A 26,298-nucleotide genomic window follows, 5' to 3' on the forward strand; every position below is an offset into this window, starting at 1 on the left:
TAGCTCATCTCGGTTCACCGCCACCCCCATCTCTCTTTCTCTCCTCCGTCTATGCTCGGCTGCTCGCGTCTCGTTGCTCACCCTCACTGCTCGTTGCTCCCTTCCTTGCTACCTGTCGCCATAACTGCCCATCATTCACTATTGCCTCCCTCTCTACTCGTCGCCGTCACTGCTGGCCCTCTGTCCTCTTCTCTTGTCTCCTCTCTGTCTCCCTCTGCCTCCCTCTTCTCTTCTCTTGCTCGGTCTTCTCCCTCTGCGTGCAGCCAAGGTGAGTTTTTTTTAAATTTTTTAGTTATTCAATCATTATTGTTTAATGTTTTGGGTGATTGTTGTTGTTGATCCTATTTTAATGTAACTGCAAAGGTTGATTTTCTTATTATTTTTTCTCTAATTATTGCTGGTTTTTTTTGCTAATTGTTTTTTTTGTGATAGTTGCTGTTTAGGTTGGTTGATACTGTTTAGGATTGGTTGACGTTTGCTCTTTAGGATTCTTTTGTGATTTTTGTGATTGCTGGTTTCTTTTTGATTGATGCTTGCTATTTTTTGTATGTTTGATGCTTGCTGTTTAGATGATTGGAATTTGCTGATACTATGGTTAGATGATAGGCTCTGTGAATTAAGTAGGTGATGTACTAATGTGATACTATCATTCATGGTTCTGAAAACCGGACCGGACCGGCCGATCGAACCGTTCAACTAGGAACCAGCTATGTAAGCAGTCCGGTCCTCCCTCTATAACTGCTCAAAAAAACCGATAAAAAATCGACAAAACCAGCCGAGAACCAGCCGGTTGGATTGGATCGGTAACCGGCCGGTTCGGATAAAACGACGCCATTTTTTAATTTGTAAAAAAAAGGAAAATGGATCCTGGTCATTCCCAAACCCCCCTCGTGACCCAACCATGGTTATGAAAATCGGACCGAACTGGCTAGTCGAACCGGTTCAACCGAAAACCGGCAATAAAAATAGTTCGGTCCGCTATTAATAACCGTTGATCAAAAAACCGTTTAAAAACCGCTGAACTGGCCGAGAACCGGTCGGTTGGACCGAACCGGGACCGGAACCCCCCTTTCCCCATCATTCGTGAACCCCTCCCCCCTTTGGAGCAAAACCCTAGCCGCTTCTTCCTCAGGTTCCTTGCCGCCGCCTCCCCAGGTTATCCGTTCTCGTCGCCTCCGCTTCTTCCTCTTCCCCAGATCCGGAACCCAGGTAGCTCGGCCCGTCGTCCACTGGCTTCTCTCTTCGTGGCTTGGAGGTTGGAGCAGCTCGCCGTTTGCTGTCGTCTCACCTGTCGCCGTCGTCTCGTCTCTCGTCGGTTGCCGTCCGTGTCTCCGTCAAAGGTGAGTGGCCGTGCTTTGCTTCTTCCTTTTAATTTTGCTCTGCTTACTGATGGCTCTGGTTACTTAATGCTTGGTTCTTCTTCTTCCTTTTAATTTCTGAAATTTTTGCTCAAATATTGTTGCTAATGTTCTTCTTCAATGGATCTGTCTTGAATTTGCTTGTTGCTGATGGCTGTAAATTTTTTTTTCAAATTTACTGATGGCTCTGTTAGTCTGTTGCTTTCGATTCTTTGCTCTGTTACGGATGGCTGATGGCTCTTAATTTTTTTGTTCAAATTTACTGAAGGCTTTGTTTGTAGTTGCTGGTTTTGCTGGGTGAAGGTTTAGTGTTTTGGAATGTTTCATAATGTGCTAATCTTTGTCATTGCTGGCTTTGTTTGTAATTGCTGGGTGAAGGTTTAGTGTTTTGTGATTATTGGTTAATGTGTTGGTTTAGTGTTCTCTCTTTTCCAGATTTCCCTTCTCCCTGTATTTCTGCATGTTGCTGAATTGGTAATCAATAAATTTGCCTTTTTGCTGTAAATCGGGACTTTACTAGGATTTGTTAAATTTGTTGCTGTAACTTGAATTTGTTGCGGAATTTGTTGCTTCTCAGTCGCAGAATCAGAACACAATGCTCAGTCAGTGCTTGATTGATTGGCTTTGCTCACTGATTGTATTTGATGATAAATTTTAAATTGATAACTTTTAAATTTTAAATTTGCACTGCCTGTTACTGATTCACTGTTCTTTTAGTGCTTTTTGTTGTTGTTAATCATTGTGATGAGCTTTGTTAAAATTTGCACTGCCTATATTACTGAGTGTTCCTTCAGTGCTTTTAGTTGTTGTTAATCATTGTGATGAACTTTGTTAAAATTTGCCCTGCCTATGTGACTGATTCACAGATTCATCCCTCGTCATTATCATTGGCATGAACTCCGAACCAAAACCCCAACTCTCTGGATAAAATTGTAACGAAAGCTGATTGGGACTTTTTCTTCTACTTAAGGTATGAATCAGAATGATGAGGCTAAGTTGTGAATACACAAGTGTCAACGGACTATAATATATATTGAGTTTGTGACATTAGAAGAGTGTAATAATAACAATAATGGAGTCATGTTATTTGAATATTGAGGTTTAACATTTAAACTCTCAGCTTCTCAGCCTTGTTTGATTCTTCATCTCAGGCAATTGAATCGAATCAATCAGGCCTTCCTTTTCTTTTTCTTTAGTTGATTCTTAATTTTTCTAATATATGTAGCTTTCTGAATCAAGTGGATCAGATTATGTAGTTTTCTTGATTTGGGATATTTTCGGAGACGCATTAGAAGAGCTATTTTATTATTATGTTTGCTATAATAATATTCACATGTTCTGTATGCTTGTGATTGTTTCGGTGTTTACATTTTCTTTCCAAGTCACTTGCTGTGGTTGTTCTTGAAGGCTTTGTATGTGTGTGTGAGAATATGTGATAACATTGAATGCTGCTGCATCTAATAGGAGTTCTTGGAGTACCCTCATCTTTGGTCCTTTATAATTTATTTATTATTTTATTCTAAAACGGTTTTTTCGGTTAAACCACCCGTTGGACCGGTTGAACCAATGAACCAGTGAACTAGTGACTAACCCAGGTCATCAAAGAAACCAATGAACCAGTGATCAAACCGCTTTAGTCAAAGAAACCCTAGCCGCCTAGCCCTCCATCGTCGCCGCCTAACCCAGGTCCTCAGCGCCGCCGCTGTCCAGGTCCTCAGCACCGCCGATTCTTCCTCCATCGTTGCCGCCTAACCCAGGTCCTCCATCGTCACCGCCTAACCCAGTAACTCGGCAGGTCCTCTTCGGCTCTTCATCTTCGCTGGCTTCTCGGCACGGACCCAGGTTAGTGGCTTCTCGTCTTCATCTTCACTGAGGGTTTCAGCTGTTTCAAGTTTGGTTCAGTCTTGGTTTCAACTGTTTCAAGTTTGGTTCCATTTTTCTTCAAGTCTGCTTCGGTCTTGGTTTCAACTCTTTCAAGTTTGGTTCTGAAGGTTGGTTCTTTAATTCTTCTTTTGGTTCTGTCTTGTATTTGCTGGTTGCAAATGATGGAAATTTTACAAATTTGCAAATTTGTATGTATGGTTCTGATTGTATGGTTCTGTATGTATGGTGGAAATCTGTATGTATTAAAATTTGTTTTACCAGTTGCTGATAGTGTTTTACTAGTTGCTGATAGTGTTTTACCAGTGGACTACTTGCTTGTTGGCATGAGCTTGGCTGCTATCTGAATATAAGTATGAAGTTGTGTAACTAGTTCTTGAGAAGAGAATTTTCCCAAGATTTAAAGCATTTGGCAACACTCAGATGGATTCTTTTGTTTTCAAATACTATTTTTATCTTATCGTTGACTTCTGATTATATATATATAAGACGATTATGTACTTTTCTTATCTTCAGAAGTTTACTTCATTATTGGGAATTTGTGAAATGTTACATACTTGCTTGAATGAACAATTCTAATTAGCAATAACTAAATTGGGTTTCTTCTCTCATAAGAAAGAAGTTATTTTGTTGGGGCTATGTCAAATTGGATTGTAATGTTGAAAGCTTAAACTGTAGTATACCTGACCACTTGATTCTGGTCAAGGTCAAGCAGCATCTGCTCTAAATTCAGATTCAAGTCTTCAAGCTAGACTCTTGGATAATAGCAGCCCCGATCAACCTTTAGACTCATCTGCTCACAGCACTGCTCAACAGTTATCAGGAGGAAGGTATGAGACAGTGTTGAGCATACTTGATAACTTATGGTGGTTGTTTTATAAGCAAAATTTCAATGTGCTGACTGCAATCATTTTGTGTCAATACTAAGATGCTTATGATGTTAAATGTTTGATAATTTTAATAGTGCCGTTTACTCTCAACATGAACAATTATGAATGTAAATGGGAACTATGCCAAAATCAAATTACAATATTTCTCGCTTGGGCCAATTAATGATTACTATTCTATATTGGGAAGTTTGTGTTGTTGAGTGTTGACCTGTTAGAATGTTCACTTTATTTTTCCGATTCAATTCAGGAATTTAGCTGGTAATGTAGCAACAGTGGCTGCTAGTGTTCCACAGCATCAGGTCCCTTTACATTCCATTGTTACTAATCCTATTATAAGATTTATATTAGACTATAATTATATTTTAGGATGTTTATTTATAATTTATTTATTATTCTATTCTAAAACGGTTTTTCCGGTTGAATCACCGGTTGGACCAGTGAACCAGTGACTAGAATGGTTTGATGACCGGTCCGGTTCTCAAAACTTTGCTATCATTAGATTAGATGATAGGCTATGTGATTTTTTTTATTGGAGCTTGCTGTTTAGCTGATTGAATTTTTTTTGTATTAGTTATTTGTAGAATTCGAGACTTGATTATTGTTAAAATGGCAGTGAAGATATATATTTTAAATTTTAATTTTAAATTTTCGATTATTTTATATTTTTATTTAAATAAGATTGGGTCAATCAGTTTAATTCTCACCCACTGGTTGAACCAGAACCTAATGACTCAGTAATCTGACCGGATCGGTTCTGACAACTATGGTAAATTGTGATTGAACTTGGATTTGTTGCTGAAAATATCACGGAGCTAATTTTTTTGTTGATTAAAATCATCAGTTGAATTTGTTGTTGAAGTTATGTATTTCAAATTTTAAATTTAAGATTTTTATTATTTTATATTTTTTATATACGTGGGATCGAGTCAATCGGTTCTACCAATGATCCACTGGTTAAACCAGTGATCCAGTAGTTTGAACGGTTTGATTATCAGTTCAGTTCTGGCAACTATGCAATTAGGTTCTTGAAAATTTCGACCTCAGACTTGTTAGCGCTTGAAGAAAAAAAAAGTAGCAATTTGGTTCTGCACGATAGCAAACAATGGACACGTTATGTCCTTCTATCAATTCATCGTGTAAAATTTAACGGTGGTGCTTATATGTACCGTTAACTAATATGACATGTCTATTTATAAAAGATAGTCACGTTGGTAATAATTTTGGAGCGAAACTTTACATGTTTTGGTAAGATTCGTAGTAAATAGAAAGTAGTTAATAAAGATTATATAGAAACTCAAAGGATAATAAATACTTCACTGTCTAAAACTATGTCGTTTCTATGTTCATGTGGCAACAACATAACACACTATTATATAACAAAATACATGGACAACTTCGTTTTGTTTCGCTAATTATTGATGGAAGGATATACATGTCCACTGTTTGCTTTCATGGAGGATCTAATTGGTACTTTTTTTTTCTTCAAGGTCTAATTAGTCCAAAGTTAAAATTATTGAAGATCTAGTTGTTACTTTACTCAAAGAAGAATAATTAAAAAAAATATACAAAAAAATGAATAATAATAATATCTTCTATTTTTCCAAAAATGGTCTTCTCTTTAGTCTTTGCCAACGCTCGTAATGTTAACAGTTTCAAAAAAATGTGTTAGTGACTTGGAGAAGAGTGAGTGAATAATTGATGAAGCAAAAACCCTTGAGTTTCTTTCTGTTACTGGATATTTGAGTTGTATCGTTTGATATAAATACTGAAATCGAATTCTCTTTCTGAACTGGGAATTGTGATAGCGTATCGATGGCAATGGCGCACAGTGGCGGTGCATCGAGCTCAGGGGTGAAGCAGCAGGTGAAATTGGAGAAAGAAAGTGAGCTCCGGATTGAGGTTGGAAACGATGCTCCTCTTTGCCTTCGTCTTCTCAATGGAAATGCTGAGATTTTCGGCACTGAGCTTGCACCCGAAATTTGGCTCAACTTCCCTCCCCGACTCAAATTCGCTGTATGCAAATTCATATTCTGCTATTCTTCCATATTCATCGTTGTTATTTTTATTGTTATTGCTCTTACTTGTCGTTGATTTTTCAATTAGGTTTTTACTTGGTATGGTGCTACCATTGAAATGGAAGGTACTACTGAAACTGATTATACTGCTGATGAGGTAAAGTGATAAACCTGCTTTACTACTATAATCTTTGATTTGGTTGAATTGTTTAGGGAAAATGTCATTCTTTGAGTTTGATTGTATGATTGTAGACACCAATGGTTAGCTATGTTAACGTGCATGCTATATTAGAAGCCAGAAGAACTCGTGCTAAAGCTTCACCCTCTGGTGATTCTGAATCTTCTCAGGTGTGACTTTGTCATCCATTTTCATGCTAAAGGTTTTTATTTTTATGTATAAATCATGCTGAACGAATTCTAAAGAGTCATCAAAAAGCTTTGTTTGTTTGTTAGTGTATGTGAGTGTGAATTGCATTAACTGGTTTGGTTGTCCAGGGGCCTAGAGTGATTGTTGTAGGACCTACTGACTCCGGAAAGAGTACCTTGTCGAGGATGCTTCTTAGCTGGGCGGCTAAGCAGGGTTCAAAGCCTACCTTCGTTGACTTGGATATTGGACAGGGATCTATAACGATTCCTGGATGCATTGCTGCTACTCCAATTGAAATGCCCATCGACCCTGTTGAAGGAATTACTCTTGAGATGCCTCTTGTTTACTTTTTTGGCCATACAACTCCAAGGTAATTTCTGCTGTACTTTTATATCCTCTGTTTAATTGAACATTTAAGAGAATGGAAGTTGTTGATACACATGAAGGACATGAGGATCCAATTGCAATTCACACTATTTGGTTTTGACAGTAACAATGTAGAATTGTATAAAGTGCTAGTCAAGGAACTTGGGGGAATGCTAGAGAGACAATTTGCTGGAAATGCCGAATCTCGTGCTTCGGGCATGGTGATAAATACCATGGGGTGGATAGAGGGAGTAGGCTATGATGTAATTAACCTTCGAACTTGATGTTATTGTTAAATTGGATGCCTTTCAAATATAGAATACACTTCTAGTTCTGATTAAAAAGATCTAAATTGTAGTTGTCTCTCTTTCTCATTTGATTTTGGGTTTTTCTTGCAGTTGCTGTTGCATGCAATTCGTACACTTAAGGCCAATGTTGTCTTAGTTTTGGGTCAGGTAGAAACCTACCTTATCTTTATCCAATAGGCATCATAGTGCCTTCTGTATAAGCTGTGCGGTGATAGCCAGTTCTTTTGATGATTGTCCCAAAAATAATAATTGATTCTCAAATATTGTACCTGCTTATACACAGGAGATGGGTGTGGGTTCACACATTTACATTTCTTTCACTAATAGATTTCTTCTGGGATGGATTGGTGTCTCATTCAGGCTTTTCATTTGATTTCATATAGGAAAAACTGTACAGCATGCTCAGAGATGTCCTGAAGGGAGAGCCCAAAGTTGATGTTGTGAAACTTCAAAGATCTGGTGGAGTTGTATCCAGGAATGTGAAGGTCCGCCAGAAGGCCAGAAGTTTTAGGATAAGAGTATGATACTTCTGCTTGCATTAAACATTTGTTGCTCTTTTCCTTTTATAATTTTTTCTGTTTGAGAGCATTTCAGTTTAAACTATTTGAATATTGTCTGTTCTTTGTTGGCACCTATTATGCTGAACTAATTAATATTTAGTTGTTAGTGTAAGGGGGTATTGTTATTCTTGTTGCCCAAATCCATCCTTTACTGCAAATATAGCCAGACATCAATGAGAGGATCGAATTTATTGGCTATTTTTGTGCTGAGAATAAATTGGACAAAGGATGTTCAAAATTGAGTAACAAAAACTGGTTTCATAGTGATGCTAAATAATGGCTTGTGCATTCCTGTATAACTTATGCAAGTGAAACAATACTTTGAGTGATTGGGGAATTAGGGACTGCATGCTCTCAAAACTGCTGAATTAGGGACTTGGGGTAATTAGTGAATCATCCTGGAACAACTTTTTTGGGAATTCTAATGTATACTGTTGCCTATCTGATTTTGATGCAGGAGTACTTCTATGGCCTTCTTAATGATCTCTCTCCACATTCTAATATTGCTAATTTTAGTGACTTGTGCGTCTATCGGATTGGTGGTGGGCCACAGGCTCCTCGCTCAGCCTTGCCAATCGGAGCAGAACCTGTTGCTGACCCAACAAGAGTTGTTCCTGTGAATATAAACCGTGATTTGCTCCACATGGTCCTTGCAGTCTCATTTGCCAAGGAACCCGAAGAGATCATTTCAAGGTAAACAAAAATATATTTTGGGTGGTTAGGTTTTGATAAGTAATCATTGGTGTCTTAGTAACCTTTTATAATCCTTTTAAGAACCCAATAATCGTGGTTGTTGATCCAATTGTGGTGTCACAGTAGCAGACTTTTGTAACCATTTTCTCTTTGGTGCAGCAACGTTGCTGGCTTTATCTACGTAACAGATGTTGACATTCAGAGGTTTGTATCTTTAGATTTTCTTTATCCATTTCACCGCATTACACTTGTTATGAAGAATGACTGCATTTCTAACATGATATGTACATTGCAGAAAGAAGATAACTTACCTTGCACCATCCGCTGGAGATCTTCCAAGCAAGTTTTTGATACTGGGATCCTTGACGTGGCTTGAGACATGACCTAATTAACAGTTTTGTGATAGGAAAATATGTAGTGCTGTTGATATTTTTTTTTTGATATCTTGATTAGTGAAAATATATAGTGCTTAGGAACAAACTTTGTCTTGAGATTATTTTGATTTATCAAAGCGATGGTGGATTGAAGTGTTTAAGAAAATCATTGACCATTGCGTTAATGGTGAAAAAGAAGCATGCAAATTAAACTCATTTCAAAAGGATTTTACTTTTTCAAGGACTAATTAGTTAGAAGTTAAAATTTTTGAATTATAGGGATGACAACAGGTAGGGTAGAGTAGAGTTTTGACTCAATTTTAACTTTATTTATGGGTTGAGAATATACTAACTTTAACTTTATCTGTTTTCAATTTATGGGTATCCAATTCCATGTGTAGGTTAGACAATACAATTATTTCACAAACAATACAATTATTCCATAAATAACATAATTATTAAATATTCAATTTTACATAAAAGTCTTTACTTAAGTTAATAACACAAACACATATAAAACTATCGTAAGTTTATGAACATTCCATTTATTGCAATAATACCATCACTATTCACTAATAAGGTTTTTTCACCTAAAAATAAAAAAAATTTATTGATCAATCTATATATAAAATTAGCATTAACATAAACAAATGAAAAAAGTTAAACCATAAATAACTTTTTTGATGATATATTGCATGCAACCAATTTTAATTACACATAAAAATTTTCACGATATCTTCACGAAGACTATCACGATGAGGAGCAATTATCCGACCACTTGTATCAAAAGAAGACTCAGAAGCAATTGTAGACAAAGGGATGACAACTATATTTCATGCAATTCTTTAAAGGATTGGAAACCTAGTTCCATTCACTTTCCACCAAACTAAAATTTTAAAGTCAGCACTTAAAGGTGAACATCTTCCTTTATATAATGATCAAATTCAGTCTTTACAAATGAACCATTTTTCCTCTTCTTTTGTCTAATATACAACTAATGCTCTTACATCCTTGTAATAACCAAACACGATAAATATATTGCATGATACTTTGAAAAAAAAAAATACATACTCCATATAAATGACCTATGGGCCTCATGGGACTTTAAACACAAATAATGAAATAAACGAACACAAAACAAATTGCATATCCGCCAATTATTGAAACAAAAAAAAAAAGGACAAAGTATCTAGGATGATTATAATATTTTAGCTGCTACTAATCTTCATTCTCCTTGCCCAATTTAGCAGCAACTATTTGGACACTCTTCTCAACTTGGTTTGTTGGAGAAGATTCGTCAACAGTCTTCCTTAAATTTATTGAGGAATTTTTAACTTCAAAAAAATACATTTAGCAATTTGCGTGTCCATCCACCCAATATCAGAGACCTTTGAGGCATGACAAATGAATAATCTCCATTCAAAGTAATTATCTCACATGACTGCGTGCTTGTCTTCTGTAAAAAGAAAAACTCTCTTAATAATATGGTTTAGTGCAAACTCGTTTATTGATGTGATAGACTAATACTCAAGTTGTTGAATCCTTAATATATACCTTAGTATTGTCAATTGAGTTTGTCTAGAAGCTAAGAAGCTCAAAGTTTTCAATAATCAAGTTTTTCTGTTAATGGTGTTTGAAAAAAATAAAACGCAAAATGAATTACTTAAAAAAAAATACATAAATGATAATAGTCAAAGAAGCAGAGTCAAGATTCTTCGTGATTAAGACAAGGTCATGGACAAGAAAAAGAAGTAAGTAAAATAGTGGACAACATGCTCCACGGCAAGACCATCTTCATGGTCTATAAATAGTAGAAACTCGGAAGAGTTTTGGGACTTCTTAAAAAATACTAGATCATCATAGATAAGCCTTCACCAAAATTTCTAGTCCGAGCGACGCAATAGAAGACCATGGAGCACAAGTGCATGTGAGTGTTGGAAGTCTATTTTTATTTGCTTTCTTTTATCTTCTTTTTTCTGTTTCTTTTCATTTATTTGTTTTTTTTTTCTATTATTTGCTTTACGCATTTTATTTTTCCTTTTGTTCTTCAAGCATTTTTGCTTTCTAATTTGAAAATTTTATCTGTTTTATTGTAATTCTTTATTATTTGCCACGATTCAAACATCTCATATATTTTGATACGAATGCTAAGTAATTATCCGGTCAAGTTTATTTTTTGTCAGAAGAGTTGTATCTGTTCTTTGATACTTAAGATCTTGATATAAGTTTAATTTAACACCATGTCCAAATTACCAAAAATCAAGTGAAACAATAACAAATAAATTAATAATTTTAAACCTTGTTTTTCGATCATATTTCACAAGAAACTTAAATGACTCCTCTTACAAGCGTTTAAGTATTTCAACTATAATATCAATGCGAGTTTTAACTTTTAAAGACAAATTCTAATAAAAACTTTTTTTTTTGTAATTTAATAAAATGCACCATTAATGAGCATGCAAATTAAAGAAGTAAGGTCTGAAGATAAAAAGAACACGAGTAAGGTGACATAGATAAAATAAAAATGTAGTAATAAAAATGATAAAGAAGATGAAGAAAAATTTAAATAAAAAATTTAATTTAATTAAAGATAGAAAATAAAATACAAGATTATAATGATGGATATGATTCAATGTTATGGTATTAATGCAGTTACATTTTTAGTAATGTTAGAGAATGAAAGGAAACTATTCTACTTTTAATTTATTGTAACCGTCTTTAATAACTGCCTGCATATTAGTGGGTGAGGTTTTTTGGAGTAGGTCAATGCTAAATAATTAGGTCATGTAAATGAACTCAAAGAAATATATTAAAAATTAGAATCGAAGAAATTGAAACTGAAAAATGTCTGTGCGTTCTGGATTGGTAAAGGATAATACTAACAAGTAAAAAAATGAATCGAAATTAGTTTAAATTTGAATAAATAGTTTAAAAAATTTAATTATTAATAAAAATACATCAAATTTATTTTTAAATCTAAATAAATTTTAATTAAACTAAGAAATAAATTAAAATTATTTAAAAAATAAAAAATTTAGTCAATATTTATCAATAACATTAAGTGAACCTCAATTAATACATGAACCAAAATAAATTAAAAAATAAATCGAAATTATTTAATAATGATATAAAAAAAATTAAAACTAATAAAGATGTTAGTAAAATATTGATGTTATTAATGATACTAATAATGAAAAAAAAATAGAAAAAGAAGAAGATATAATATTGGGGTAGTGAAAGAGAAAGAGAAGAAGAATCTACAAAGAAAATGAGGTACATAATTTAAAAAGTTGTTATAACAACTTAATTAAATTTAGTTAAATATTTGTTTGGATGTAGAGTTTTATTATTTTTTTATATAAATTATTTCAATTAAAAATATAAAATTTTTTTACAACTTGCAAAAAGGGTTTAAGGTTTGTACCCATATGTAGGTCATTTATTTAGATAGATCATTTCAGAACATTTTACGCACTTAGAGTTTGTTTGGATGTTGAAAAGAAAATTGAAGAAAAGAAAATAAGAGGAAAGAAAATAGAAAAGAAAATTAAGTTATTTGTTTGTTGTTTAGATGAATAGAAAATAGATAAAAAAAATAAAAAAAAAATTTTTTTTTGTTTGGATGAAAAGAAAAGTGAAAAGGAAAAATATCTCATACATATAATATTTGAATATAAAATTTTATTATAATAATATATTAAAACTAAATTTATATTAATATTTGTTAATAATACTATAACTAAAGATAGTATTAAAAACACAAAAATATAATATTTTTTTTTCTTGTTTTCTTGTTTGTGATGGAAAGAAAATTTTTGTAATGGACTCGTACAAATTTTTTTTTTCTTTCTATTTTTTTCATAACCAAATAAAAAAAAACATTATTTTTCACCCATTTTCCTTCCATTCATTTTATATCAAACCAAACATAATGTTACTCTCCATAACTGGGAGGGGTACCCATGTTTCTTATAGCACACATTTTCTGTGTGGCCAAGTTTGTTGCAATAAGAGCATACTATCTTAGCTCCACGCCCTCTACCACCTTGACTTGATCTCCCTCGCCCTCTTCCTCTGCCTCTATTAGATGAGGAATTGAGCACTTGTGATGTAGTTGTATTTTGATTGAAATTGAACAAAATTTTATTGTTGTTCATGTTGGTCAACTGTCTCTCTTGCCGTGTTAGCATAGAAAATACTGTGTTTAGGTCTGGTAGGGGTGACATGAGCATGATTTGTGATCTGACGGTAGAGTATTGTTTGTTCAATCCTCTCAAAAGTCTGACTACTTGATCTTCATCTCTGTATTCTCTTATTTTTGATAGTCCGCAAGAGCATGACTCTGCACATCCGACACAGTTTGGAATGGATCTGAAATTGTTGAGCTCCTCCCAGATCTGTTTGAGCTTTGTGTAATAATCAATGATGGTCAGATCAACTTGCTTGATGGCAAAAAGTTCCTCCTGGAGTTCTGCAATTCTGAACCTGTCCCCTTGGTAGTACCTGTGATTAAGTTCCTCCCACAAATCAACAGCAACATTGTTCCACATAACACTATCACGAATTCCAGGACTTAATGAAAGATTGATCCAAGAAACAATCAAATTGTTGCATCTTTCCCATGCCTCAGATTCAACATTATTATTCTCAGGTTTTCTTATGGTACCATCAATAAATTTCAATTTGTTCTTCGAACTCAGTGCTCTAATCATAGCATGACTCCAACTACCATAATTGTTAGGTGTTAACACGATTGAAATAATCGGTGTACCTGGATTTTCTCCCGGATGGATAAAATAAGGGCTTGATTGATCTTGAATTGGACTTGTGTTGTTCTTCGAAATCTGAGACTGAAGAGTAGTGAGTTGATGGAGGAGATTGGCTAGTGCATTTACATCCATCTGTACTGCGTTGCTCTGATTGTCTGCCATTGTTGAGAAATCAATGAATCACAGAATAATGAGGATCCAGATCTTCTTCCTTCTAACTCGTTGATCGGAACAGCTATGTTCAAACAAGAAAGAATCTTGTGAAATAGCCTCTCATCAAACTCTATTGGGTGAGTCTAAAGGAAGAGGTAAGAAAAGGGAAAAGAAAATTTCGAAAGAAAAATTAGGAAAAGAAAGAAAATGGCAAAATTGGCAACTAGATTCACAGCTTGATTGCTTTCCACGCTCATCGCACCATGAAGAAAATTTCATGCCCTAAGCTATTCAAGCTGTGATGTTGATGGCCAGAAGGGACTAAGAGAGGGAAAAGAATAAGTTGTTCTTATTTTGAAAAGAATGAAAAATTCCTTAAAAAATATTTGAGTTATAACCCCTTATATACTATGTACTCCTTATGTACTCTTACTATATAAAAAAATACAAATAAAAAAATAATCTAGGTAACAATAACCAAATTTTTTACCTAACAACGACGAGGGTGATTTATTTTCCAAATTTAAATAAATAAGAAACCTCAATAATCGAAAGTACAATATCTAATTCAGTAATTCCCAATTTTGGATGGGCATATTTGTCAATGAAGAGAAAAGAGGATATCGGTAGCATTCATGGTAGAGAGAAATAGAGAATGTGTGGTGATAGTTTTTTCCGTGACAAAAATGCATTCGCCACTATATTTTTGGTTTCTTGTTCTTTCAAGTTTCTCTCTTGGGTCCTATGATAGTATGATTTGTGAATAATTAACCAATACCCAATAAATATCTGTGTTTTTAGCACAGTTTCTAAGCTTTTAAGCTCAAAGCTTCAAACTTTGCTACTTGCAACTAAGAGGGGTGTATCATCAATCATGGCACAGTTCACAACGCATGGTCGCTTGAAGCTTCTCTTCAATGGCGAAAGCGTATCACCTTGTTTGGGTCACAAGGACCCTTTTCACTACAAGTGCAGATCAATTCACACCCACAAGAGAAGGGTGAGGTATATTGGTTCCTCTGCTAGAATTTACCATGCTTCATCTTCTCATAGAGGAAGAATTAGCCGTTGCTATGCTAAGGCACCCCGTATTAATGGCAATGAAGTTGTTCATGAGGAATGTTATGATAATGATGATGATGAGGATGAGGATGAACATGAATATTCTTATGAAGATGGTGATGTTGATGATGTGTTTGAGGATGATGGGTTGTCTTGCTTCCGGGGTCTAGTGTTGGATATATCATACAGGTCACTTCTTTCTTTAAATATATACATACTTATTTTCTTTCATTTCCACAGTTGGCAGATACATAGTTTAGTCTCATCCTAGTTAAGTTTAGATTAAGTGACTATATATATATATAGGAAGCCCCATAGATGCATTTTGGATCAAAATATGGCGTCTGAACCATTTAGTGGTTTATAACTTTACCACTTAATACTTTAGTTTGGAAGTATTTGATTTTTGGGACTCCCTTGAACCATTTAGTGGTTCATGTGTTCTAGTATGATGCTTTTATGATTCATTTGACATGATTTAGAGCCTTTCCAAATGGCTCTCTATTGAGTTTTGTGCGGAGATAATTGTGTTACTCTAGGAAGATTGCAAGACTTCTATTTGAGTTTCATGTTGAAATGAATTTGGAGTGGTGTTAAGTATCCCACTAGGGGATAGTGCCATTGAAAGATCATGAGAGGTTGGGTTTGATTAGTTAGCAAAGAGTATTATGAAATTGAAAGACCTTTTATCTTCAGTGATGTATTGGTTTTTGGATTTCTTTTCTCCTTATCTTTTCAGGCTTGAATGAAGTTTGTAAATGTGACTATTGATAATTATTGTATACTTCTTCCCTTTTAGTTTTTCTTTCCGTTATTTGATTATTTTATGGCATATTTATTATTGGTAATGTTCATTGCACTGGTGCACCTTGTGTTAGTTGTGGACTCTATGAGCACCTGAATACACACACATTTGTGTCTCTCAATATATTTTTCGACTTTCTGAAATCATAGCTACTTAAGTATAAAATGGGGTGACCCAATGCATGAAGCTCTTACTTGGTGGGGTTTAAGGAGGGTACATGTGAATAGGATTACCCCTGAAACTTTCAGGTCACAAGACAACAATCTTATGGTTGCTGTTGCGCAAAGGCCGCTACTGTCTAAATCAAGATAACTTCAATGTAAGAAGCAAAATTGGTAGGACTAGTCGGTTACCCTTGCTTTCAAAGTAATGTGCTGCAATTTTTCCCTATTGGTTTCAGTTAATAATGATAGGGTCTTTGGGATGAAATAGCCTAAGTGTTCAGTGTGTGCCGATAATATGAAGTTTGTAACAATTTATTTTCTCTTGTATAGTCACCAATATCAAGACAACTCCTCAGTTCTTTGCTTTTGGTTCTGACTGATGTCATCATGCTTCAGGCCAGTCAATGTTGTAGGCTGGAAGCGTGCGATATGTTTGGAGTTCATGGAGAAGGTCAGCTCTTCCTTGTTATGATACTGAAAATTACATGCAATTATTCGAGAATTTGTTTATAGTTTACAAATTAGTTCCATCTTCCACCGTATATCGTGCTTTTCAATACTTTTCATGAATCTCTCGTTTCAAATTGGAAGCAGAGTTTATAGTTTAATTTTGATACCACCTTAACAAGTTTTGTTGCTGTGTAATCTAAAATGGTCTGAATTTTCCAGCCCTCGAGTTCAGTGTGCTTGCACACACACATGCATTGCCGATTCAAAACAACTTTTGACTTTCTCAATATTCTTTTTAGACACTGAAATATGTCATTGAAGTATTTATTTCGTATCTTGATTTAACCAGGCAGATGTACTAGAGTATTATGCTAAGACCGTGAGCTCCCCGAGTGGATCTTTCTATATACCAGCTGTCTTAAGGGTATGTACTAATTAATGATTTTGATTTGATTTTGATTTTTTTTTTCCCTTTGATAGATGAGTTCAACATATTTTTGTTTTCATGCAGGTTCCTCATTTACTTCAGGTTGTTAAAAGAAGAATAGTGAAGAACAATCTTAGTCGGAAAAATATACTATTTCGGGACAATTACACCTGTCAGTAAGTGATGTATATATTAATATTTGATTTCTAACAGAGTTAAATGTGTTTGATTCAGTCATTCAGCACATTACAAGGCTTCTCTTCATTTTCTTTCTTTCTTTTTCTTTTTTCATTTCATTTCCTCTTCCTGTCCAAATTAACCGTTTAAATGATTAAGTTAGTTTAGACTTCAGATACAACTAGAATGAGACTCGCGTGATGTGCGGGCGGTACGGTAAATTAATGATAGTATATAATAAATATTAAAAATGGTTATGTTTTATAGAATTAAATGTGTAAACTAAAGTTAAATTTAAAAGGTATTTTGTTTAAAATAATCTGGAGTACAAAAGATTTGGATGTTAGAGTTGTACAAAGTGATATTTTTTTCTTATGTGACGCTCGTCTTCCTTTTTTTTATTGGTTATTGTTAGAGTTGTTGTTTTCTTCTTTCTATCGTAGATTTTTGTGAAGGCATATTTTTTATGAATTGTTGAGTTATATGCACTTTCTATTGTGTTTGTTCCATCTTTGCATGTATGTTCTTCTTCCGAAAATGTGTCTTGAATTTGTGTGGTTTTCTTTCTCCTTAATCTCTTGATGTACATGCAGTTTTTCAATGACATCTACAATACAAAGAACAAAAATGTGTAAATTTTTTTTAAATAAGTTATTTTTAATAAGAATAATTGAAATAGTATAAAGTAAAATTATCCGTTAATATTTTTCTTTGATCCACTCTATCAAACAATGTCTCAAGTGATACAAATTCAAAATAGGTTAGAAAATGTTCAATTTAAAAAATACAATTTAAAAATACAATAAATATGTTTGTTTTGTACCTTTTCATCTAATATAATTATTTCTAAGTAAAGAAACTCTTCTTCATTGGGTGTTAATATTTTTCATAGACGAACCACATGAACTTTGATAAATCAATTGTGTTTGTTTGGTGATATTGTCCAAAAAATAATGTTTCATTGAGTAAGTTTGAGATGTTGTGTAGTGCGAAAATAATTTTTTGTGCTAAATTTGATATTATTTGAAGAAATAGTAATAAGAGACTTATACAAGTAGTTCAAATAATATGAAATTTGAATAGATTTGTAACTTAAAATTTATTATGATCAATAGATTATTATGGCATTTGTAAGAATAGATGTTTATTTATTTAATGAGTTATTTATAAAAATAAATAAATTAATTATTGGGGTTATTAAGAATAGATTGTTTATAACGGTAAAATATAATAAATATAGGCATATGGATTCTTGTAGGTTATAAATTTGCATATATTTCTATTAGTGATATATTTTTTTATATATTTTATTTTTTTGCTAATTTGAAAATAATAGTTGATTTGTCAAAAAATTAGTGGTTGATTCTAAAGTTTTGCCAAGTAAGCAATGCTACTGACATGGCATTAGTAGGAAGAGAGAAGTGGCTTAAAAGTAATGTGGGTAAACTTGTATATCTACTTTTATATATTAAGAATAGATTTCTTGCAGCGACATGATATTATCTTGTTAACAGGTATTGCTCGTCACATGAGAATTTGACCATTGATCATGTGGTGCCAACTGCACGAGGTGGAGAATGGACGTGGGAAAATCTAGTAAGACACATTTAGAAACTGTTAACTATTTGATAATTAATGTTTTCATATTTATAAAAAAATTTGGTATGCAAATCTACATGATAATTATATTGGCTAGTCTTGTGAACACAAGCTTTTTCATCAGAGCCATTGATTCCATGTTTTATTTGTTCCCTATATAATCAGCCAACAGAAACCTAAGAAAATTCTGCGTATCTAGCTGAAGATATATTTACTGGAAACGATAGGATGACCATTGACATTAGTTTTGGAGTTCATTGCTCACTGTTCTATTAAAAACCAAACACACTTTTGTCATGGAAGGAAAAAATACATAGCCTATAGCCTGAAACTGTAAGCAGGGGCGGAGCTAGATAAAATATTAGAGGGGGGCCAAAAATATTTATACAATAAACTAAGACTAAAATAAAATTTTAAGGGGGGCTAAACTGAAATTTACATATAATTTACATGTAAAAAATTAAAATTAGGGGAGGCCATCGCCCCCCTTTCCCACCACCTAGCTCCGCCCCTGACTGTAAGTTTACCTATTGATAAGTTTAGGGAGGGAGGAATTTTTGTGAGCATTCCAAAGACTATGTAAAGAACTCCTTAAACAGTGTTATCGATGCTGACTCAGGTGACTGCTTGTTCCAAGTGCAACTCAAAGAAAGGTCAGAAAACTTTGGAGGAAGCAAAAATGACATTAAATAAGATCCCGAAGGTATTAGTTACATATATCTGAAGAAAATATTTAGGTTGTGCTCATTTCGTCATAAAAGATTAAAATCACTTTATCAAATGAAAAATATTTTTTTTTCATATATCTGGATAACTTTTTTTTAAAGCAAATCAGAATTTCATAAAAGGTCTGTTTTAAGTAACTTCTAGAAAGAAAATCAACTTTTTCAATTTTATATAGAAGATTTGAGGTGTAAAATCATTTTATTCAGAAACTGAAATAATCACACCCTTTTTTCAAATGATGTTTTGGCATAATTGGGTGTCATCATGCTACCAATACCATGAACATGTTGCTAGCTATTAAAATCAGTAGTGAATTACATGTGTTAATTGAGACATACTATCTTTTTCAACGTGTTACAATAGTAAATTTTACTGTGTTTTTCACTTTTTCAGGCCCCAAAGGAGTATGACATACTCGCCATGCCTCTAACTTCTGCAGCTCTAAGAATGCTGACAATAAGAAAGGGAACACCTGAAGAATGGCGGCAGTATCTAAGGTCCTCTTGACATCCATGAAAATTAGTCTTTTGTGGAAGTTGTGAACAACTAATAAATAAAAGTAAAATCCTCATGATTCTTAGATTAATCTAATTGACACATTTAAGAAGAAAAAGAACAAAAAAATTGTAAGCATTGATGTTGTTCAATCAAGATTGTAAAAATATATGTATAGTAAATTCCTGCTTCATTGACAGGATTTGATATATGTAATTGAATCCACTTAATGGGACAAGACATAATTTATGTGGTTGTAAATTCATGCTAAAATTCCCAGACCTGTTTGGTTGCTCATGGATTAGTAGGTTGCTCCATCGTTTGCACTTTATTGCTAGAAATCTGATTACTCCAATTCTGAGAACCGTAGCCATTTATTTCAGTGAAGGTTGAGGGGTATGCATAATATTATGAGGTTCAAATTTCATTGGCATCGATGTGAATTAACTACCAAAATTGACCCCGATTTTTAATATGCTGATCTTACTTTTGTTAACCACAAAAATGTCTTCAAAATATTTTGGTTAGCATTTCCAAAAATAGGGTGCGATTTTGGTAGTTTACCCAAAAAAAAAAAGTATTGCATTCATAGGGTTCTTTTGGCAATTCATTGCATTTCACCCAAAATCCAAAGGCTATACCAACCAAATAACTTTTGGTCTTGATGTTCATATAGTAATTTACTACATCATACTTTATTGTTAGAAAAACATCTTAAACCACCATAACAGAACACCACTTAGTACATCTTCCAATTGCTATATGAAGACAAATGCTTGTTTAAGATTAAATTTTGTTCTGGTAAAGAAAAGGTTAGGTAGAGAAGCTTAAATCTCCAAGACCTGGAGCTGTAAGATTACAGACTACGTAGGAGAATTCCTTCGAAAGTAATTCCCGGACCGAACGCCAATCCGAGACCCCATTCCTCCCTTCCTTCTTTCAAGTACTCTCTCATGTACTCCATCACATAGAATATGGTGTTGCTACTAACATTCCCATAATCCATTAGTGCCTTTCTACTACAATCAAGCTTCTCACTGCTCAATTTGAGTGTACTCTCTAGTTTGTTGAGGATTGCAGGTCCCCCGGGATGAACAGCCCAGAATAGCTCATTGAAATCCTTGATGTTGCTCTTAGCCATGAGCTTCTTGCAGAACTCCTCGATGTTGTCTTCGATTTTCTGAGGAAGGTCTCGTCCGAGTTTGAAGTTTATACCCTCCTCAGAGAGCCTACCATCAATCACAGTGTGTGTCTCCGGCACGAATTTTTGGACAGCATAGTTGAGCTCCATGAAGGGAGATTCTTGTCCCAAAACAGGGTTGGCTCCAATTATAACTGCGGCTGCTCCATCGCCAAAAAGCGCAGCCCCAACGAGATCATAAGGCCTAGATTTGTTGGGGGGTCTGAAGCCAAGTATAGTAGTCTCAGATGTTGTGAGTAGAACCCTGCTACCAAGATTATTTTCCGCTATGTCCTTAGCGACTCTTAGGCCAGTGACTCCGCCGTAGCAGCCAAGAAAGTAGAGCATTACTCGACTGACATCGCTCCTCAAGCCAAGCTCATTGGCCAGATAGAGGTCTCCTCCCGGCAACCGAATTTCACTGGACGAGACGTAGACTATGTGAGTGATGTCTTGTGCAGGCCTTCCCCATTCCTTGATGCAGGCAAGGCTGGCATTGGTAGCCATCTCTACAACGGCCGGATTTGCTATTTCCAGCTTTTGCTTTATGGTTGCTGAGCCCTCTGTGGCCAACTCAGGGTATTTGTCTAGAATCTCCTTTGACATCACTGTGTATCTTGTCTTCACAGTAGTGTTTTTACCTGAGATAACATACAATCACAAATCATCAAGCTATGTGTTGCGTTAACAAATCAGATTTCCTGGTGCAATGCAAGTTCAAATATTGCCAGCAAGTTTTGCTAGGAGTAAGGTTGAATCAATTAATCCATGAGAGCTATAAAGCATAAAGACACCACATGTTTTGAAAACTGGATTGAACAGTCTAGTTTAATCAGTTTAACCGGAAATTGATCATTAAATTAGTTTTGTCAAGATAAAAATTAGTTATCAGAACATCAATAAATATTAAAAAAAATCAATAAAACAAATAGACCGACTTGATTAATTCGATTTTTTAACAATTAATAGATTTAAAATAATAAACCTCAATTTTACTAAACTAACTCTAGTTAGTGGTAATTATTAATAGTCAAACATTTATAATTTCCTAAAAAAATCATATAATTGTTGAAAATATGCACATCTATATTATGTATTAATATCATAACATGTATCATGTATGTTAAACATTTGGTATGTTTCGTGTGAATTGTGTCAATTTCCGTACTTCAAAAAAAGAATATATAAATATTTGGACTTACATAGACGCTCCAACTTCTCCTTAATATATGAATCCTCACACTTTGTGTCACGAATATAACCTTCCACTAAGCATTCTTGAGGGATGATTTGGCTTGGGAATGCCTTCCCTATTGCAAGTATTGTTGCTACCCCTGGCGTAGGAACACGCCTAGTGCATGCAGCATGCTCCTTGGAACTACCATTCAACTTACCTTGTGTCATCTTTGTGAGTTTTCTTCAATACAAGTTCTTGAATTTTAATATAGATTTCTTACTTATGCAATTAAGAGTTATGGGGTTATATAAATAGGAGCTTGGCTTGTTATTTGAGAAGTTGGTGTCAAGCAAGTCTCGCATGCTAGTTGGAAACATTAATTTGATGGTGTGTTGGTAACATTTTTTTCAGTTCATAGTGTTTGAATGTGTGAGACATGAGAGATTTCATAGGTCAACAAAAATTCTCTCTCTCTCTCTCTCTGTCTAGCACCGAATTCATTTCTAACTCTTAACAATTTTCAACCTTGGAGTCAAATAAACAAAATAAACGTGGACATCTGAAATCGTCAACATAATGGTTGTTTAACATAAATAGTAAAATAAAAACGAGTGATGCCGCAAGTACAAATTTTTTTTTGGCATTTAAGTCTAATCAAATTAGTCCAATTACAATAAAAATCACTCTTAAAACAAAAAATAAAATGCCTTCTCCACTAACGCAGAGTTCAAAGAGCTTGCACCGTATGTGCAAGTCTTTTTACACTTTCTGCGACACAACAATTTTTGTTGAAAAACACACAAATTTCAAAACATAGCACACAAATTTTTGAAGTATAATACATAAAAATTGATATGAAATACAAATTTATCAATATAGCACATAATTTTTTGCATATAATCCACAAATTTTTTAATCATAACACATAAACTTTGAAGCACAGCACACAAAATTTATTACATTAAAATTTATATGTATATTATTTTATTGAATTCTGTTATACATTTATTTTTTTTATGGTGTGTAAACCAATCACCATTTATTACAAGCTAAAATTACATTATAGGTTTCATTTCCAAAAAACACACACACAAAAAAAGATGCTGTTGACACTCTTTTTAAGTATGTCATCATAACTCATGGCTATTAATTCTAATGTGCAGTTTTAACATTTTATGGTGGTTAGGGTCTCCCAAAGTGTGGCATGACAATCTCTAAGTGCACCCAACACAACTCCTTTGTGTTCATAGAATGTTGCCCTTAGATGCAAGAGGTGCAAATCAGCTTTGAATGTAATTGCTTTTGAAAAGCTCAACGATGGCCTGCATGGATACTGACACAGACACAGGATACGACACAACACGAAATACGCGGACACGCGAATTTAAAATTCTTATAAGACACGGGGACACAGCATATATATAAAATATAAAGTATGTTTTAGATAAATTGAAATGATATTTTAGTATTTTATTGATATTAAAATATAAATTATTTTTTAATTATTTTAATAATTAATAATATATACTATTTTTAAACTCATTTCAAGAATACATGTTAAGAATAAGACCGGACACGCTGACAAGTGATAGTATTTAGGTTTGTGCAAGCGTGTCCGAAGAAAAATTTTTTATTTTTTATTACGACACGGTTGGACATAGAAGACACGCGTGTCGGATGAGTGTCGATGTGTCATGTTCGAAATGTGTCCGACATGAGAACACGACAAATCAAAGAAGTGTCTGTGCTTCATAGTAAATCAAATAAAGTGAAACAACACACCTCCCTTTATTTTCATAGCACACAAAGTAATTGAAGCTAATAGTTTGATAGCTCGCACTAATTTAACAGATATTATTAAACAAATTTTTATTTATCATAGTACACAAATATTTAAGTATAACACATTTTTGTTTAGTATAGCACACAAATTCACATATATAACACAAAAATCAAAATAATAAAATAACACTAATTTAATAATTTTTCAAACAACTTAATTAAAAAAAACTAAGATCATTATAAATAACCATAATCAAAAAAAAAAAAACAAAAAACTGTATAATTATACACAAATATCGATATAAAAAAATAACACAAGTATTCGAAGTTAATAATCTAGTAACTCACACTAATTTATCAAGAATAATTAAATAAATTCTAATTTATTACAGTATAGAAGAAGACAACGATGATAGCAACAACAACGACAACGACGACGGTAATAATAACAGCGACAATATTAAAAAAGAAGAAAGAAAAAGAAAAAAAATAACTAAAGATTAAATTTTAATAACTTAATTAACTTAATTAATAAAAACACCTGAATACGTAACACTTTTGAATAAAAACTACCTCCTATTTTGTTATCTATAATCATTCTAATGCAAATAGTAGTAATTTGTAATAGTCTATTTTAACGTTTATATTTTTGTTATTATTTTGTAATAGTCTATTTTAACGTTTATATTTTTGTTATTATTTTTTCCACTGATTTTACATTTCATTTATTTAATACCTCTTGTAGGCTAAAAGGAAATACACAAACACGTTGTTATTCCCATTTCAAACATAACTACCTACAAAAATTATACAAATCATGTTCTCCTATTTTCTCTCTTTCCATTATTCATTCTTTTTCTTTTGTCTTTCTTTTTTCTTCTTTATTTTAGTAATATTTTTTTACTAATTTTTTCTTCATCTCTATTTTTATCTAAAAAGTATAGATATTAATCCAAATATAAAACAGGATACACATAAGATATGTAGATATACAAAAGAATAAAAAACTAATTGATCCCTACCTATTTTTACAAAAGATAGTACGATCCCTTAAAGAAATTGTCCATTTTGGCCCATAATTTTATTCTCTGAAATAGCTAACAACTAATTTAGCAGTGATAATATAATATTTAACGGCCAACTCATTACTCTTACATGGTAGCTAGGCAATTCCATTACGAAATAGACCTTTTTTAATTGTAAAAGATCGCGTTGTTTTTCATCAAAATTTTAGAAGCCGAATTATTATTTCACTCAAAATGGGATAGATGTCCGCAAAAAAAAATTAGACACCTTGCCGATCATAAAAGATAGGCCAATATTTAAAAAAAAAATTAGACACCTTGCCGATCATAAAAGATAGGCCAATATTTTCAAAAAAAAAAAGGGTGCCAACAAGACGCTGCCGTTAATAAAAGAAAAATCTCTTAAAAAGTACATGACAAATCTGTTATGAGGTTATGTAAATAAGATCAATTATCGAACCATTTTAATTACTAATTTATTACTTCAATCGATTTAACCGATAATAAAATAATAAATAAACACACTAAAAAATAATTATAATTTAATATAAATTTTAAAATATTTTTTAAATTTAAAACACTATATAAAATGCTATTAACTAAAGTCTTAACAAAGATAATATCATATGTAAAATGAAGAGCTGATTGAAGGACCAAAGTTTATTAAAAAGTCGTAATACATCCACATTCGATCAGCCAAACAACTTTTTATAGTCAAGTTGGCAATAATTTCATGCCCTATATCGTAATAGAAGGAAATAGTTAGCAAACAAGTTAAACAACCGAGGAAAACTATCGATAAATGAAGCAAAATAACATCCATATATAATCAAGGTCGCGAGAATCGGACCGGTTAATAAATCGATAAAGTTATTGGTTTAATAATTTATTGGTTCGACTGGGATTCAATTGATCTAATTAAATATTAAATAAAATTATTAAAAAACTTAAAATAATCTTAAGTATATAAATTCAATAATTTCTAATTTAATAAAATTTAAAATTTCACATAATAAATTATCCATTACTTAATATTAGAGGTTCACAAACAACTTCAAACATAAAAGTTTATAACTAAACAAAAAAAAGTACATAATGACAAACCCATAATGTTCTACATTCAAAAGATCAGAAAACAACTTCAGAAAACCATACACAAATAAATAATTCATCATGAAGCAGCAAACAAAAATCATGAAGGCATCAAACATATTCAATTATTCATCATGAAGCAGCAAACATATTCAGAAATAGCAAAACATATCCAAAATCATGAGTAAATAACCTCAGAAAATCAAAAACAAAAATCATGAAGCAGCAAAATAAATCGAAATCAGTAAATCAAGCAGGCAGCAAATAATTCGAAATCACAAAATCAAGAAGGCAGCAAAATAAATCAAAATAGTAAATCAAGAAGGCAGCAAATAAATCGAAATCAGTAAAGAATCAAGCACAGAACTCATAATCAGAACTCAGAAGGCAGCAAGTTCAAGCA

The 26,298-nt window shown here is 33.1% G+C and overlaps 3 protein-coding genes across 16 annotated transcripts; 2 read left to right on the plus strand and 1 right to left on the minus strand.

The window, feature by feature from the left end:
* The first annotated feature begins 1,064 nt into the window (after positions 1–1,064).
* LOC107494525 (protein CLP1 homolog) lies at positions 1,065–9,058 on the plus strand. Of its 14 annotated transcripts, none has more exons than XM_016115564.3 (16): positions 1,065–1,340; positions 2,225–2,328; positions 2,934–3,200; positions 3,305–3,349; positions 3,946–4,069; positions 4,377–4,428; positions 5,935–6,142; positions 6,233–6,301; positions 6,397–6,492; positions 6,640–6,881; positions 7,002–7,140; positions 7,276–7,332; positions 7,569–7,703; positions 8,203–8,438; positions 8,598–8,642; positions 8,734–9,058. In XM_016115564.3, the coding sequence occupies exons 7-16, from the start codon at positions 5,942–5,944 to the stop codon at positions 8,819–8,821; spliced, it is 1,308 nt and encodes a 435-aa protein (XP_015971050.1). In that variant the 5' UTR covers positions 1,065–1,340; positions 2,225–2,328; positions 2,934–3,200; positions 3,305–3,349; positions 3,946–4,069; positions 4,377–4,428; positions 5,935–5,941; the 3' UTR covers positions 8,822–9,058. The 14 variants fall into 14 exon arrangements, with proteins under 14 accessions (XP_015971050.1, XP_015971051.1, XP_020980684.1 ...); XM_016115565.3 differs by having other exon boundaries at positions 3,955–4,069; XM_021125025.2 differs by having other exon boundaries at positions 2,934–3,349.
* Positions 9,059–14,405: 5,347 nt separating this feature from the next.
* On the plus strand, positions 14,406–19,904 carry LOC107494528 (uncharacterized). Its single transcript, XM_016115574.3, has 7 exons — positions 14,406–14,985; positions 16,162–16,216; positions 16,565–16,639; positions 16,727–16,818; positions 18,334–18,415; positions 19,038–19,121; positions 19,538–19,904. Exons 1-7 carry the CDS (start codon positions 14,609–14,611, stop codon positions 19,649–19,651), a joined length of 879 nt encoding a protein of 292 aa, XP_015971060.1. The 5' UTR covers positions 14,406–14,608; the 3' UTR covers positions 19,652–19,904.
* Positions 19,905–19,973: 69 nt separating this feature from the next.
* LOC107494527 (type III polyketide synthase A) lies at positions 19,974–22,435 on the minus strand. Its single transcript, XM_016115573.3, has 2 exons — positions 22,022–22,435; positions 19,974–21,460 (listed from the first exon to the last, which is right to left on the minus strand). Exons 1-2 carry the CDS (start codon positions 22,221–22,223, stop codon positions 20,496–20,498), a joined length of 1,167 nt encoding a protein of 388 aa, XP_015971059.1. The 5' UTR covers positions 22,224–22,435; the 3' UTR covers positions 19,974–20,495.
* Positions 22,436–26,298: the final 3,863 nt, after the last annotated feature.

Source organism: Arachis duranensis, chromosome 6 (genome assembly GCF_000817695.3).
Source record: "Arachis duranensis cultivar V14167 chromosome 6, aradu.V14167.gnm2.J7QH, whole genome shotgun sequence".
NCBI lineage: Eukaryota > Viridiplantae > Streptophyta > Magnoliopsida > Fabales > Fabaceae > Arachis > Arachis duranensis.